Below are 15,880 nucleotides of genomic sequence, written 5' to 3'. Positions count from 1 at the left end.
GGAGGGGAAGGGGGATTGTTGTGAGAGGCATCCAAGCAAAGGACCCAGAGGAAAAAAGGGGTCACAAAAGCTAATCCAGGTAATGAGATATGCCAAAAGCAATAGGGTGATGAACCCAGACAACTTATTTCAAGTTCCCTTCATTTTAATGCTGTACAACAGAGATAAGTAATATTCCTTAGGGCCCCTGTTAGTAATGATGCTGAAACAAAACTGACAGACAGAATAAACAGTATTCCTGAGTGCAAGAGTGGAAAACTTTAGACATTCCTCTCAAGCATTCAAGACAGAGGAGGACACCCAGGCAAGGGAAGCTCTGAGTACTGATGGGCTGTCAGTCTGTTAACAAGTGGCTCCCACAAAAATCCTATTACTGTCCCTTAGATAAATCCTGGACCCTCAGGGTACAGAGGCAGTGCAAGGGGCCAAGGACTCTGCTAATTTATTTGTCAGGTTAAATTAAAATTCTCCTGTAACCCAATCCAGAAGTGGCATCACTGAGCATCACACTGATTGTATAGACATTCATGAAAAAGAATAGTTTCCTCCCAAATAGCTACGGGAAATATGGATGACATAGAGCATATCAATCAGTTCAGATAGGTGGGAGCTGCAGTGGAGTTCAGGACAAACTGGTCTATTATCAGCAGCTAGGTGGGCCTGAGAATGAACAACAGCAATAAACATCTGCAACTAATGGTATAACTGCCACCTGCATTTAACCAAACAAGAAACATGGAGAAGAGCAATCTGTGGTATGCTGGTTGGACTTTTGCTGAATCCTCAAACTTGGTAGTTAGCTGTTGAGATTTCTCACTGAGTCTCTTTTCTGTTTGCAAAATGTAGAGCAGTTTTTTAAACATATCCAAATGAGTGTCTTTGGATTCTCCAACATACAACGTTTGCAACACTCTAAATACTATCTAAAGTAAAACAGTTAATCTGCGTTATACAACAGCGGTATGGAAGAAAGAATAATTACCATCTTGGTTGTGATTTATTTTTTGACTGAGATGCTGCTGCAGATCTTTGGGAACAAACCTGTACAGGAAGAGGGGCGAAAAAAACCCTGAAACAACAACTGCTAGGTATTTTTTCATTGTATACTACCACCATAAATGCGTAGGAGACAGTGAGCTATTGGTCATGAAATAAGGCTACGCCTCTTCTTGGGGTACAGCACGCTGCCTCTGCTATGCCTAGCCATTTCTGCCAACTGGGGGCAGGGCCTGACCTCCTTTCCATCCCTTCCCCTACACTGGGGTATCTTGCTGTCCTCATGACAGGGAGCAGGAGGGGACTGCCCTTGTGCATTCCAGGAATTTAGAAGAAATTGCTTTTTTGCATCCCCCTCATGTCTTGTATATGCAGTACGGCTGGACACAACTGGCTCTTAAAATACGGGACAGGGAACACACCCTCCTGGGAATGTGTCAGGTGCACACAACAGGGTGATACTATCAGGACACATACTGGTGACACAGCCCTGATCCTGCAGTTTTTGCTCAAGCAAAAAAATCCCACTGACTTTGACTACCAATTCCTTCCATGGACCAATCTGCCCTACTTACGTGTATGGTATTTTTCTTTGTATATGGCCCTGTACTATCCAAATATCCACTAAAAAGAAAGACTCCACCCCCAGAACATTAAAAGTATAAGCTGAGAAGCAAAGGTGATTGTGGTGCACTGGTACCAGGATTACAAGATAATAAAAAAATGCAAATATGTGGAAATTGGGTCTGATCCCTATCTATAACCATTACCACTGTGTCCTTGTATTTAGTCCTTTACTACTGCCCTATCTATGGCCAGGCAGCAAGAGTGGGAAGGAGCTACTTCCTTCTAAGAAGTAAGAAACCACACAGGCACAGATCAAATCACTGCATTTAATAGCTATACACAAATTACCCAGGCCACCTACCTACAGCTATCTGCTCTGATTGGCTTTTGGCAGCTTCTAAAACACAAAACACAATGAAAACCACAAGGCTCACAGCCCATTTAAAGCAGGGGTGGGCAAGATGCGGCCCGCCAGGCCATTCTATCCAGCTTGTGAGGCCCCTAAAACATTTAAAAAATAAATATTTTTCTGCCCTGGCTGCCTGTCATGCGGCCCTTGATGGCTTGCCAAAACTCAGTAAGCGGCCCTCTGTCCAAAATGATTGCCTGCCCCTGATTTAAAGGGATACTACACTATTCCTGTACACTACAGCTATCACTACTTATATAATAGACAAATGGATTTTTTTTACTCACCTCAATGATACAAATCACTGCAATAACAGCCATTACCACAACAGTCACTGATATTGCCAACAGCAGCTTGTTACCATAGCCATATTTAGAAGAGTCCTTGGAAAGCTATTAAACAGAAACAAAATAGGAGAGAAAAGTCACTTTCTCGACTAGCTGTTGCTCAGAGGGAAACACTTCTCAGGTTATCTCATTGCTTACATCCTCTGAAAGCTTCTTGCCTGCCACCTTCTGCTTTTCTCTCTCATTGGAAGAGCTGTCCACTTCCCAGAGATAGTGGCTCCACAAAGAGGAGCTTCCTTTGAGATCTTCCTTCTCACTGAACAGTTTCATGAGCAGGCCTGTTTTAGAGATGAGCTTTGCACAGGCCAGCTGCACACTGGGCTCAGCACAGTCCATTTTCAGGGTTCTAATCACGTGGGAGATGAGGTCCCTCACAGCTTTGTTTGGGATGAGGGTGCTCAATCGTTTATTGAGCTCCGCTTCAAATATGTCTCCTTGCATCGAGTAATTATCTGGGGGGGATGCATTTCTTATTTCAGATGGAAAATCAAATTCCTCTTTCTGATCCTTCCATTCCTCTTTCTGATGCTTCCAGCGCGTTTCATCAGTTTGTTGGATGTCGGGTAAAATTCCATCTAGCAAGCTTTTTTCATCTTCTGGAGGCTTTTCCAACAGCATAGCTGTCCTGCTTGTGAAAACAGGATTTTTGGGTAATAGATTATCCTGTTCATCATCTTTACTTTTCATCTTGTAGCGCTGCATACTTTCCTTAAGCATACGACTCATGTACGGACTCTGTCTCTGAAGTGTGTTCTCTAGGCGATATTGATTTTTATTTCTATGCTGGCTAGGCTGGTAAAAAACGTTAACGTACTCTTTAACAGGTGGATGCTTCACCTTTTCAGTTTTATTGTGGTGTTTCAAGACAATGATGATATTACCTGATAAGTCATGAGACTCATTTTCAACCTTAAAGGACCCAGTCAAGTGTGTTTCCTGTGTAGGGAGGTCTGAAAGGGAACGTTTCCTGAAGGAAGGAATAGATACTTTATGATGCCTAAGAACAGATAGTGTGCTAGAGGGTTTTAAAGTCACAGCTAGCATTCCTTTGCTTCCTTTGATTTGCAGGACCTCTCTCTTTACCATCCTTAATTGGTTATTCCCCCCTTTACTTATACATCTCCACATATAATCAACACATTCCTTTATTTCTTCAGGAGTTTTCTTTGCAGCCATGTATCCAGTTAGTTTCTCATCGCATTTCTGTGCAAGGTCCTTACAAATCTTTCTGGTTTTCAAGTGCTTGTTTGGCGTTGTCAGGGACACATGTCTGGCTTCCTTTTTTCCCTTGCCTTTTTCAGCCTCGTGTAGTTTTTCTTGGAGCACTGTTGCTAGCAGATTTGCCAACAGATATAGTTTTCTCAGTTCACTTAAATTGGCCCAGTTCAGATTTGACTGATCTTTACGTTGTTTTAAACGATTTGAACCTTTTATGTGTAAGTCAAATTTGAACAGTTTGAGCAATGGCAAGACTTCCAGCTCTGTGCGATTTTTGTCAGGTTTCTTGAAGAGAGGCCTAGGGTAATTGTCATTTAACCCAGAAATAAGATCCTCAACAGCAATAGTAGTCCGATGCTGGAAAGTTGCAAGTGATAGGATGTCACTGTCACTCTTTGAGCGTAAAGATTTTTCAGACTTAAGACGTAACACCACACTTATGTCTGGGTTCCTGGATCGTAGCACTTCTTTTAATTCTTTCTGCATCTTTTCCAAATGTTCTTTGTCTGCTGCTCAGAAAAGGAGAGAGAAGATAGATATCCCCCTAAGTCAAGAAGACATTTCTAGCAAAATATAGGATCACAGATTTAAGCCAGGCAACAGATACCCATTACTTAATATAATGGAAGAACTCAATGGGAAAGTATATTAAAGGAAACCCCACCTGAAATGTTTAATAGATAAGCTAGAGAAAGGAAAAGTCCTGTTAAATCAATCAGTCCATCTCTTGGGGCCTGAACAGACTGATGTTTATACATCATATCTTTTCTATATCTCCTATGAAATTGTAGCATAATACAGTACTAGAGAGAGAAGGCTTCAAGGACATAACCAGGGGCCTACTGAATTTGCAGCAGATATGGGCTGCACAGCAGCTTCTTTAATCTTGCAGGTTCCCCCACATATGCTACCCCCCCCCAGTGGTGATAGGGCTCTGTTGTTTCCTCCTGATTGGCAGGGAGGTGAAAACCATGGTTTTAAATACAGCACCGTTTTTGCCTCCTGGCCGGTCAGCAAGAAGCAGCAGGGCAACTGGAACAGCTATCAGGAACTGGGGATAGGGAGGGGGGCAGGCAGAGGGGGTGTATGGGGGAACCTGCAAGATTAAAGGAGCTGCTGTGCAGCCCACTTCAGCCGGTAGGTCCCTAGACATGATGGATACTTCCTCATCAAATATCTGAAACAAATGAATAGCTTGCCAAGGAGCAGCAGAATTCAGAACATACATTTTCAGTTTTGAGTCTAGGGTATTAAAAAGCTGGTTTGACGGGATGGCTGCAGATGCAACACAGAGCCTGAAATTGTATTGGTATGGAAATAAATGTGCTGGTTGGAATCAGTGATGCTTATTTAATTGAACAAACCAGTCTCTTCCAAGATGATATTTGATATTTTCTGTTTTTAATTACAAGTAAGCTTCAGCCGTTATTTCTTTAAGATCACTTTCTGAAAGGAAAATCTATAGGCTTTCCATGGTCTGCTGGGTATAGACAAGACTTACTAAGATTTATAAAGGCCCATGCTCAGCTGACTTTCAGGGTGTTTAAATGGCCCCACATTTACAGTGGCATTAAAACTGCCAGTGCTAATGTAGCCCTAGTACCACTGCAGCAGAGATGCCCCTGGAATTGGCTGAAAAGTACCAGACTGACCACCCATTGATCATGGCAGCCCCACGTAGTGACAACTTTTGCTGGGGTTGCAGACTTGCACAAGACTTCTATAGAGTCTACTTTGAAAATGGTGTTTGGTAACTGCACACCTACCACAAAGAGAGGAGTTAGTGACACGTGAATCCACACAGTGTAACTTGATCATCTTGTATGACATTTCAATATCCTTTTGTATTTTGCAGAGGCAGCACATCATGCTGTCAGGCAGTACACTACAGACAAAAAAAGTATTGAACACAACATCCAACATTCTATGATTTGCATTTTACTACATATTGTGTAAGTACAAAAGAGCCCCGAACAATACATTTTTCTTTGCATTTGAATGGAACCGCCTGAATACTTTTTTCCACAGCAACATTTTGAATGACATGTTCTTGCCCAGATGCCTGTTAAAATTGTGTAAATCTTCTGTGTGAAAATTTAAAACAAAGCAACATTTTCTTATTGAATAATCTTTTAAATTTTTGTTTTATTTCTGAAAACTGAGCTGAACCAAACCCCCCCCTGCAATTTGAAGAAAAAAAGGGAAGATTTTTATTTTGTTTGGAAATTTCTAAGGAAAAAACTGAAACATCGCATTAGAAACAACATTTCTGACCGTTTTTTCAGTGCATAATTTATTGTTTAAATTTTTTATCATCTCTTGCATTTTCTTGTTATATCTTTATAATTATTATTATTTAGTATAGTAGTATCTAGGATCTCTAGGCCCAGACTAAGAACTCCATTATTCTTGGTTCAGTATAAACAGAGAACTACAAAAAGAGCCTAAGTGATCTAAATATGTGTTTCCTTATAAATCTGATTGCAAAGGACAAAATAAGCTGGTTACCTTTTTATTTTTAATGATTTATAAATAATGCCTAACGACTTTGCTAAAAAAATTAAGGAAGGTTATTTATGCAAATAACTTTTCTCTTTTGACTATGCTGACTGTAATCCCAGGATTTTGCATGTTACCTTTATATTGCTTGATTATTAGATAAAACCAATCTGGCTCTATGTTCAAGACTCATACATATATATTATGGAATTAGAGTATTTAAAAAACAAAACCCTATGGGGCTTGAGTATGGATAAATCATCAGAGGTGTGTACTAGATACAAATGGGGAAAAAACGTGTTCTGTGTTTCAAGTTTGTAGTGTTTTGAAGGCAAAGAAAACAAGGTGACAGACTGGCATCTTGATGGGGCAGAGTTAAGGTAGTTTAGGGGCTTTAAGTGTACTATTTGATAGTTGATAGCTATTGTTGTTAGGGGCTGAAAGGGATCTTACAGATCATCAGGTCCAACCCCCCTGCACTTGGACAGGAAAGACTGCTGTGATCAGATGACCCCAGCAAGATGGGCATCAAGACACTTTTTGAAGATCACCAGGGTGTATGACTGTACTACCTCTGGGGGGAGCCTGTTTTAAACCCTCGGTACTTGACTTGTAAATAAGTTTTTCCTTATGGCTAGCCTGAAGCAATCCTCAATCAGCTTGTGCCCATTATTTCTTGTCCTCCCTGGTGGGCCTTGGTAAACATATGCTCCCCCAGGCCCTGATGTATGCCTTTGATATACTCATGCCTCCAAGTCCCCTCTGAATTTTCTCTTCTCCAGATTGAACAGTCCCAAATTTTTCAGCCTCTCCTTGTGTGACCTGGTCTCTAGGCTTCTGATCATGTATGTGGCCCTCCTTTGGACTCTCTCGAGCTTCTCCACATCCTTCCTGAAGTGCAGCACCCAGAACTGGATGCAGTACTCCAGCTGCAGTCTCACCAGGGCTGAGTAGAGAGGGAGGATGATACCCTTAGCCTTGCTTGAGAGGCCTTGGCAGATGCATGCCAGTGTTTGATGAGCTCTGCCAGCTACAGCATTGCATTGGTGGCTCATGTTCATTGTGTCATTTATTGTGACACCCAGGTCTCATTCATATGCGGTGCTAGCAAGTGTAGCACTGCTGAGCCTCTAAGTATGTTGTGAATTACTTCTCCCCGGATGGAGCAATCCACATTTCTCCATATTAAACGACATTTGGTCGAGGTCTAACCACCTTGCAAGCTTGTCCAGGTCAGCCTGTATTGCCAGCCTGCCTTCGAGCGTGACCACACTCCCCCATAGTTTGGTGTCATCAGAGAACTTTGTTAGTTCACCCAAATCCAAATCCAAATCCAAATTGTTGATGAACATGTTGAAAAGCACTGACCTGAGTACAGAACCCTGAGGGATGCCACTGGTCACCCTCTGCCATGATGACTTGGTTCCATCAATCAGTACTCTCTGAGTCCTACCACAGAGCCAGTTACCTAGCCACTGGACCATAAAGTAGTCGAGGCCACATTTTCCCAATCTTTTTCATGAGGACTTTGTGGGAGATCAGGTCAAAGGCCTTTTTGAAGTCCAGGTATATGACATCAACCTCATTTCCCCCATCCAGGTGGCAAGTAATTTGATCACAGAAGGAAATGAGGTTGGTCTGGCATGGCCTGCCTGTAATGAAGCCATGCTGGCTATCCTTCAGATACTGCCTTCTGCTAGTCTGTCTGTAATGGATTCTTTGATAATTTTCTCCAGGATTTTATCAGGGATTGAGGTCAAACTGATTGCCCTGTAATTTCCCAGGTCCTCCTTTCTCTCTTTCTTAAAGATAGGCACCACATTGGCCTTCTTCCAATCTTCTGGGACCTCTCCCAAGTGCCAGGAGTCTTCAAATAACTTTGCCATTGGTTGCGAAATGAGTGGCCATTTCTTTTAGCACCCTTGGGTGTAGTTCATCTGGTCCTGCTGACCTATAGATATTTGGCCTTTGTAGGTGCTCCCCCACAAGATCTATGCCAACTATGGGGGAGTGGTCACCCCCACCATGATCATCCTGTATCATGTCAAGCAGGCTAACACCCTTGGACTGATGGAATACTAATGTGAAGTATTCACTAAGGAGTTCAGTTTTGTCCTAAGTGTCAGTTATCAGCCATCCCATTTCATTGAGCAGGGGCCCTATGCTTCCCTTATTTTTTCTCCAAGTTCCTACATATCTAAAGAAGGACTTTTTGTTGTCTCTGATTCTGGCTGCCAATCTGTATTTGGTTTGTGTTTTTGCTGTCCTGACCTGCTCCCTACAGGTGCAGGCTGTTGCCGAGTACTCCTTTTTGGTACGTATTTCTGACTTCCAACCTTTGTAGGCTTCTTGTTTAAATTTCAGGATGTCCATGACTTCCCTGTTGAGCCAAGGGGGTCTCCCAGCCCTTTTGCAGCCTTTCTTACACAAGGGAATGGAATTTCTTTGAGCTTTTAGGATTGCTTCCTTGAGGAATGATTACTCTTCTTGTACCCCCTTCCTCATTGGACTATGGTCCCACCACCTCAACCATCAATCCCCTAAGCTTGTGGAAGTCAACTTTCCTAAAAAATCAAGGATTTCTACTTTACAGACCAATTTCCCTGACTTACAGTGGATGAAGAAAGAGATCATCTCATGGTTACTGTCGTCCAGTTTTCCTTCAATTCTCAGGTTGCTCACTAGATCGTCCCCTTTGGCCAGAACCAAGTCTAGGTGTGTCTTGCCCCTGGTTGGCCCATAGACTTCTTGTGTTAGAGTAGGATTTCTCAACTGGTGGGATGGTCCTCTAGATGGGACTTGAGTCGCAGTGGCAAAACCAGGAGTGCCATGGCGGGACTTCCAGTTTTGCTTTTGCACACTTCAATTGGCCACTGGGGAGCACCCCCTGCTCTTTGACTGACCTCTAGGGGACCCCCCTGTTCATTGACCGGTGAGTGCTCATCTGAGTGCTCATCCCACAAGATGTCTGGGTAGTTGAAGGGTGACTATGCTCCGAGAGTGTGCAATATCTGCCAGTTCTCCAGAGAATTCCTGGTTGAGCTGTTCCTCTTGGTTTGGAGATCTGTAATAAACTGTTATGGTCAAATCTTCTTCCCCATGCTCTCCTTGTATCTCGCCACATAGGGTCTCAAGTTGCCCTTCTTTATTTCCAATCTTTGCTTTTAGGGAGGTGTAATGTTCCTTCGCACAGAGAGTAACTCCACTGCCCTTCTTCCCAACGTGATCCCTCCTATACAGGGAATACAGGGTGTATCCTCCTATGCCTGTGGGACAGTCATAGGCAGAGTGCTGTTGGAGTCTTATAAATTCATACTTCAAACTCCTGGGGGACCTTACTTTTTTCAGCTCATATATTTGAAAGACAAAAGGTACTCACACTGGACACATGTGATTACAAAATTAAATTCAGTTTACCAACGATTTGCTGTGGGAATAGCTAGATAGATAAAGAAAGTCTCTGCCTACCAAAGAAGGCTCTGTGGCAATGGTGCTCAATGTTTTGGCCCTGTGGGCTGGAGAAGTGGTATGAGGCCAGCTGGCAGGCTAGATTGGTCTCCACATGCCAGGATTGGGTCCCATGCTGCCTCTGCCAGCCCTCACCCATTTCTCTGCTGTCCTGCAGTGTGCATGGCTGTACTATCCAGTTCTTGGGGCTTCCACAGGTCTGGAAATTTGGCAGCAGGTGCCAGACCTCCATCACTGCCAAGTTTCCTGACCCAGGGAGATCCTTGCAAACCAGATGTCATGGCTTTGGGGGTGGATCTGGACCCTGGGCTGCAGGTTGAACATTCCTACTCTATGGGGATAGGAGAGCTAATAATGTCATGTCATCATAAGACACAGAAAAATGAAAGCAAAGCAATTGTGAAGGAAAGGGATTTTTAGTAAAGCTGTTTAAAACTCTTTCAGTCTGTTTCACCAATCTCTTTCTCATTTTTTATGCCAGTGAAGCAATCCTGAAGTCAATGGATTTGCATTACATACTATTTTACATGCTGTGAATGTTAGGCCTGTGCAAAGTGGCTAGTATTTGTTTCAGATTCGGCCGATTTGAGGGACAGTGATTTGATTCGGTGACTCGAATTACTGTCCTGATTTGATTCAGTCAAATCTGATTCGGAGATTCGGTACCAGCTGAATCCCTGAATCAGCCAGGCCAGGCCCATTCGCCACCCCTATCCCAGCCCAGCAATGTCCGTCCCGCCTGCCCCAGCTCCTAGCACTTGCGGGAAAAAAAGCCCTGGTTCAGCAGGTGCTGCTGGGTGGGGGAGGTAATCCCTGCTGCCCCCCACTGCCTCATGCTGCATGGGGGGCTCTGCAGGAGCCCCCAAACCTCCCCCCTCTGTTCCACCAGCCCCCTCACAGGTGCCCTGCATGGGCCAGCTCTGGCCCTTTAAAAAAAACCAAAAAAAAAACCTTAAAGAAACCCTGGGACTCACCGCTGCTGCCAGCGGGGGTGATCCCCGCTGCCCCGCACCATGTTGGGGGCTCTGCAGGAGTCCCTGAAGCCCCGAGACTGCACCAAGAGCGGTGAGTCCCGGGGTTTTTCTTTATTTTTTTTTCTTAAAGAGCCAGAGCCCAGGCCGTTGTGGGGGAGAGGTCAGGGGAGCAGTGGAGTGTCAAGGGGGCTTATGCAGACCCTCCCATAAAGCATGGGGCAGTGGGGATCGCCCCCTGCCCGGCAGCACCCAGTGAGCACTGGGCTTTTTTTTTTAAAGTAGGGAGCAGCCATGGGGGGGTTGGAGTGGGTGGGGGGAGCAGGGGAGTTGGGGGGGGGTTGGCAGGGGTCCTCGCATGGTCCCCTCCCCACAGCACCCCCTCCCCAGCCCCTAGTACTTACCAGCTCAGAGTGGCTGCAGCTCCCTGCTGCATCCATTGGGGACTGCCCAAATCATCAAAGCTCTCCGAATTTTTGCTGAAGATTCAAAGAGCTTTGAATCAATTCAGACCTTTAAATTGGTCCCCTGATTCGAGGACTTGGAGATTCGGCCACTGAATCACCACCTGAAGCTTCACACAGCCCTAGTGAATGTGCCTTGTTCCCATGCTGTTCCTTCCTCCCCATTTACAAAATAGGTCAGGTCCCGAGCACTCTGTTCACCCTTTCCACTACTCATGTGGCAGCCAACAATTCCCCAGATGTAGGGTTTTCCTGGTAGACTCAGTCCAATTCTGCATCAACCTCACTCTATTGTGGCTTCTTCCATTCCAGCAGAGAATGTCACAGCCATAGTGGGGAGGCAGGGGCAGGCAGGCTGGGATTGTTGAAACAAAAAGACACATTTATTGTCCATATCTTTCCCCTGTTGGCCAGGTCAAAGTATCTTGACTCAGTATGGTTTAATGCAGAACTTGGCCTGTTCCTGAATTTGTCTTTTCTTTTATTATTCAGCCTTAGTCACTTAGCCTAAGTAACAAATCCCTGAAACAGGACCGTACTCACAAACAGTTTTCCATTGCTCAAGTTTCTTTCCAGATTGTTTTCATCTCACATCTTCCTAGCTCTCCCTCAGAGGGCCACTCAGTCTGAGATGGTTGTCCAGAGACCTCCCTGATTTCCTTAACATGCAAGTCATCTGAAGGGTTTTCAGACCTGATATCCTGTCTCAGGTGCTCACAGGCCATTAAACAAGACTTATGCATTGTTCAATCTGATTTTTTTATTAGAAATATTTAGAGTTTGGGGAAACTATTTTTATTATTGGGCCTGTATCTCAGCAACAGATAAAAGCTATTGTTTTATTACTGGTAGGACTGTTGCAATTTTTTTTATTAAAGCATTAATTTTAGCTTTGTTTGTTACAAAATGCAGCTTCAGTGATGCATTGTGATACATGTACCTCTTCCCCTCACAATTGCATTCTGCAGTGCTGATAAACTACAAAAAGCCACAATTAATATGACCATTTATCAAGTGGCCAGAAACACTGTGTCCTAACCCCAACACTGTTTTTTCCCCAAATTGTTAAAATAATAAATGTTCACAAAGAGATGGTGGTAGAAGTTTGCCTTTTACCTTGCCCCCAATTTAAACGTGTCAAAGACAAAACAAAAATGTTTTGTGTGCATCTATTATTTAAGACATCCCTTTAATTATACTCTCAGAAAATGGCATTGGTAGTTTATCTACAGACAGCAGTAGATACCATGCTTCATCTGACCGTGGCTTGTTAGCCAGAATAGACTCGCACAAAGACAGTCATCACTGCAGGAGTTTTTCAGATATCATGTATTTCAGCTGATATACTGTAGCTCATGTCAATAATTCTCAGGAAGAGATACTTGTAATCCAAGACTATTACAGAAAAATCAATGATTCTACACAGGTTGAAGTCAGGGTTTAAAGGTATTACTTTTATGTTGCATTTGGTACCTTTCGCTTTTCAAGGAGATAATTTATTTTTACCAAGTGCAATATGTAATGAATAAAATCAAAGTTCATTGTACTTACAGGGTTTCTAAGTGTAGTGATACAACGAGAAGCGTGTGAAATATCTGTTCAGTCACTTTTGTTGCACCTAAATCTCTGAAAGAGTTAAAAAAAAGACATTTCAGGCCTGATTATTGGAAGCTTGCTTTGTGGACAAGACAATCTTCTTGATAGTTACTAAATATGAAAAGATAGCCTGCATTTTTAAAAAAATACTGTATAAGAGTTGAAAAAAATCATAACATTACTAATCCTTGTCTCATAATTCAGATTCTGGCAATATAAAATTCTCCCAGATAATATTAAAGGCAAAATAAAGACAAATAATTACAATATAGGACATCATGCAGAGTCGGAAGTGCTGAACATGATAGGTGGCAAGCATTGGTTTGCCTCTGCTTTTAGAAGCAAGGGTGAGATCTCCTCAGACGATGTAAACAGATGATGTAAGGTCAGGTATAGCAGCACTGACTTCAGTGAAGCTATGCCTGGATAGAACAGCTGAGAATCCATTCCAGTACGATAATTTGACTAAACCTGTGTGAGATTCATAACCAAAGGCCTGACCTGGAATTAGTAGGATGAGGTGAAAAATAATGATCACCTGACCTGTCTTGCAAACAATACTAAGTTCTGTGTGGATTTAGGAATTTCCCAAAGGAACAAAGAAGGACCCTATTCCACTCCACCCACATGGATTTGAAAATACCTTGAGTGCAGAGTCCAGTGGCTGGAAGCATTACATATAGGAATGAAATAGAACAGAGTAAAATGAAAATCTGAATCACACAAATGGATTATGAAAAGAAAAGGTCAAGGTGGAAGAAAACAAAGTTCCCTACAGAAAAAGGATATGATGATTCTGTTTCTAGTGTAGGAGAATGCATGCATCTGACAAAGAAGTGGATAATACATACTATTGTGAAAGTCCCTGCCATGAATAAAAAGGAGGGGCTGGTGGGTTAGGATCCTGGTTTAGCTTCAGTTCCTTGTTCTGCCACAGACTATCTGAGTGACTATAAGCAGGTCAATTTCTTGATGCCTCATCTGTACAGTGGTGGTAATAGCACTCCCCTATCTTGCAGGGATATTCTAAGGGTAAATGCATTAGAGATGGTGAAGCTCAGAAGCATTTAAGTAATGGGAGGCACTTAAGTATTATAGATGGCCTGCCAAGAAGCTAAGAGGTGAGAGCATGCTTTTAATTAATGCCACTATATAGGCTTTTCCCAAAAGCCCTGTGTACAATGTCTGATTCATGTTTCACACAGCAAGAGCAGAAAACTGGTACAATGCCATCCCTCAAGAACTGTACCAAAATGGCAGCCATTGAAAGGGAAAACGCACCGAGGAAAAAGCCATGGTCCTTTGGGGCCATGTGGGGTGGCTTGAATGTGGATATTCCAGAAGAAAAAGGGCTTCCTCAAACAGCATTGATGAACTCCTGCAGGTGAAAGGTAATGTGAGCTAAAGAAAGAGCTCAGGGCTGCTCGTTATAATCATCACAGGAAGTGATATGATAGCATCTGGGGCTCTAAGCCCCTCCTGCAATGTGGGTTTGATGAGGATGACCATGATTACTAGAACTCCTATCAAAAAGTGCAGGTTCCAGGGGTGCCTTGATAAAAGCAATCCCGGAGCACAGACACAGCCAACCCAGAACGCCAAAGGCACCAAACCTGGTATCTATGTTAACCAGGTAGAAGCATGGCATTAATTAGCTCCCAGAGTCTTTGCTTTCTATACTGCAGTCACATCAGTGCTTTCTACACTTCAGCAAAAAGCAGCCTCTCCATCTTCAGAGGCTCCCTGTCACTTCCAGAGTCCAGTGGCAAGGTACTTTCCCAGTCTCCAGGGCTAAGTACGGACAGTCAAAAAGCCTGAGGCTGAATCAGTTCAAACTAGGCAGCTTCCTCTAAGCTGCATAGCTTGCACGGGTAACCACAACCAACTAAATTGACATTCAGTTTTCTATTGGGAAAGGCAGTGGGATGGCCGCACTGACTCAGCCCTGTGCGGGGTGCTCTCCCAGCCTGCTGGCTATTGCCAGCCCAGCCAAGTGTCCCCTTTTGGCTCCCCAGTACCTATTCCCAACCCCATGTCTGGGTACTGGCCCACCTTGGGGGAGCCTACCCTTTAGTGGGGTTTGCCCAGTCAGCATTCCCCAGCCCAGACAGCCAAGGGGAGCAGAGGGCAATTCCTCCCTCCCCTTTCCCAGCTGCTGATTGCTTCCGCCGCTGTCCCAGGAGGGAGGGAGAAGTCCTCTGGCCAGGTGCCTACCCATGCAGCCCAGCATGGTGGCACTGAGAAGCCCCCACCTTGTGGGGCTTCCCCCCACCCCAGCCTAGGGTCTACCAGCTTGGGGCAGCCCCAGGGAGTGGAGGGGATTTCTTCCCTGCCTGCATGCCAGGGCTGCTGCAAATCTTAGGGATAGCCTGGGGCAGTTTTAGGGAGTGGAGAGAAATTCCTTGCCCCGCCCCCCCATAAATAAATAAAAATTTAAAGTTTTGTCTCAGATTCCCAGCAGCTCAGGCAAAACGGGCTGTGGAGGAACAGGATTCTCTAGGCAGCATTATCTTCAGCCACCACCATCAGTTCACCTTTGGGTCAGCCCATGCCATTTGCAATCTGGCCTGTGTTAAGAATGGAGTGAATGGCTCTGCTCTTTAATTTTTCTGTTCCTGTTGGGGTTACTTGTACTATAGTAGCTGCTCTAAAAGCAGCAAGCAGCGACTTCAGCACACTGTACGCTCTGCTAAGGGGTTGTCCCTTGCAGATGCAAAGATATACCTTACACATGCTGGTTAAAGTCAAGCCAAGTTTATACTTACAGGTACTTCAAGGCTGGCAATTGAAGAAAAGCTTTGTCAGCAATGGCTGACAACGGATTACGGCTTAGGACTCTGGAAAAAAACAAATCAGACAACACTGTGAACAAATGCGCTAGAAAGGCATGTGATCGCTGACAGTGTTTGTACTGCTCACTCCTGCAGAATCCTGAAATACATACTGCCTTGGTTATAATCAGCTAACGAGGTAAAACACAGAAGTGCTTCTCTTGGAAAATATATCTCCCTTAATATTTCCCTCAGCCCACTCTTTCCATTTGCTTCTATCACTCATGATTCTGGTGTCATTTTGACTCTAAACTTTTCCTGACTTCCCACCCCACATGGCCCCATGCCTTGATTAATAATACTCACGAACATCAGAAGCTGGAATTGCCATTCATAGATTTCATAGATATTTGGGCTGGAAGGGACCCTGAAGGATCATTGAGTCCAGCCCCCCACCCCAGGGGCAGGAAGTCAGCAGGTATCATAGGATCCCAGCAAGATAAACATCCAAATGTGTCTTGAAGGCATTCAAAGTGGGTGCTTGAACTGCCTCTGGCGGCAGTCTATTCCAAAC

The 15,880-nt window shown here is 44.0% G+C and overlaps 1 protein-coding gene across 1 annotated transcript in view; it reads right to left on the bottom strand.

Annotated features, from left to right (window-relative positions):
• LOC149866825 (leucine-rich repeat-containing protein 37A-like) overlaps positions 1 to 15,880 on the bottom strand; it is a 33,867-nt gene that overhangs the window by 4,118 nt on the left and 13,869 nt on the right. The window contains exons 6-11 of the mRNA XM_090041655.1: positions 15,301 to 15,372; positions 12,491 to 12,565; positions 5,304 to 5,422; positions 2,458 to 4,046; positions 2,260 to 2,364; positions 983 to 1,041 (exon numbers count right to left, since the gene is read on the bottom strand). Of these exons, the coding sequence (XP_089897781.1) occupies positions 983 to 1,041; positions 2,260 to 2,364; positions 2,458 to 4,046; positions 5,304 to 5,422; positions 12,491 to 12,565; positions 15,301 to 15,372 (2,019 nt within the window). The remainder of the gene's footprint in view (positions 1 to 982; positions 1,042 to 2,259; positions 2,365 to 2,457; positions 4,047 to 5,303; positions 5,423 to 12,490; positions 12,566 to 15,300; positions 15,373 to 15,880) is intronic.

The sequence above is a fragment of the Crocodylus siamensis genome, chromosome 4, assembly GCF_052110815.1.
Source record: "Crocodylus siamensis isolate JL-2025a chromosome 4, ASM5211081v1, whole genome shotgun sequence".
In the NCBI taxonomy this organism is placed as follows: Eukaryota; Metazoa; Chordata; order Crocodylia; family Crocodylidae; genus Crocodylus; species Crocodylus siamensis.
The sequence above is the reverse complement of the archived record's forward strand: the minus strand, read 5'-3'. Positions and strand labels throughout refer to the sequence as shown.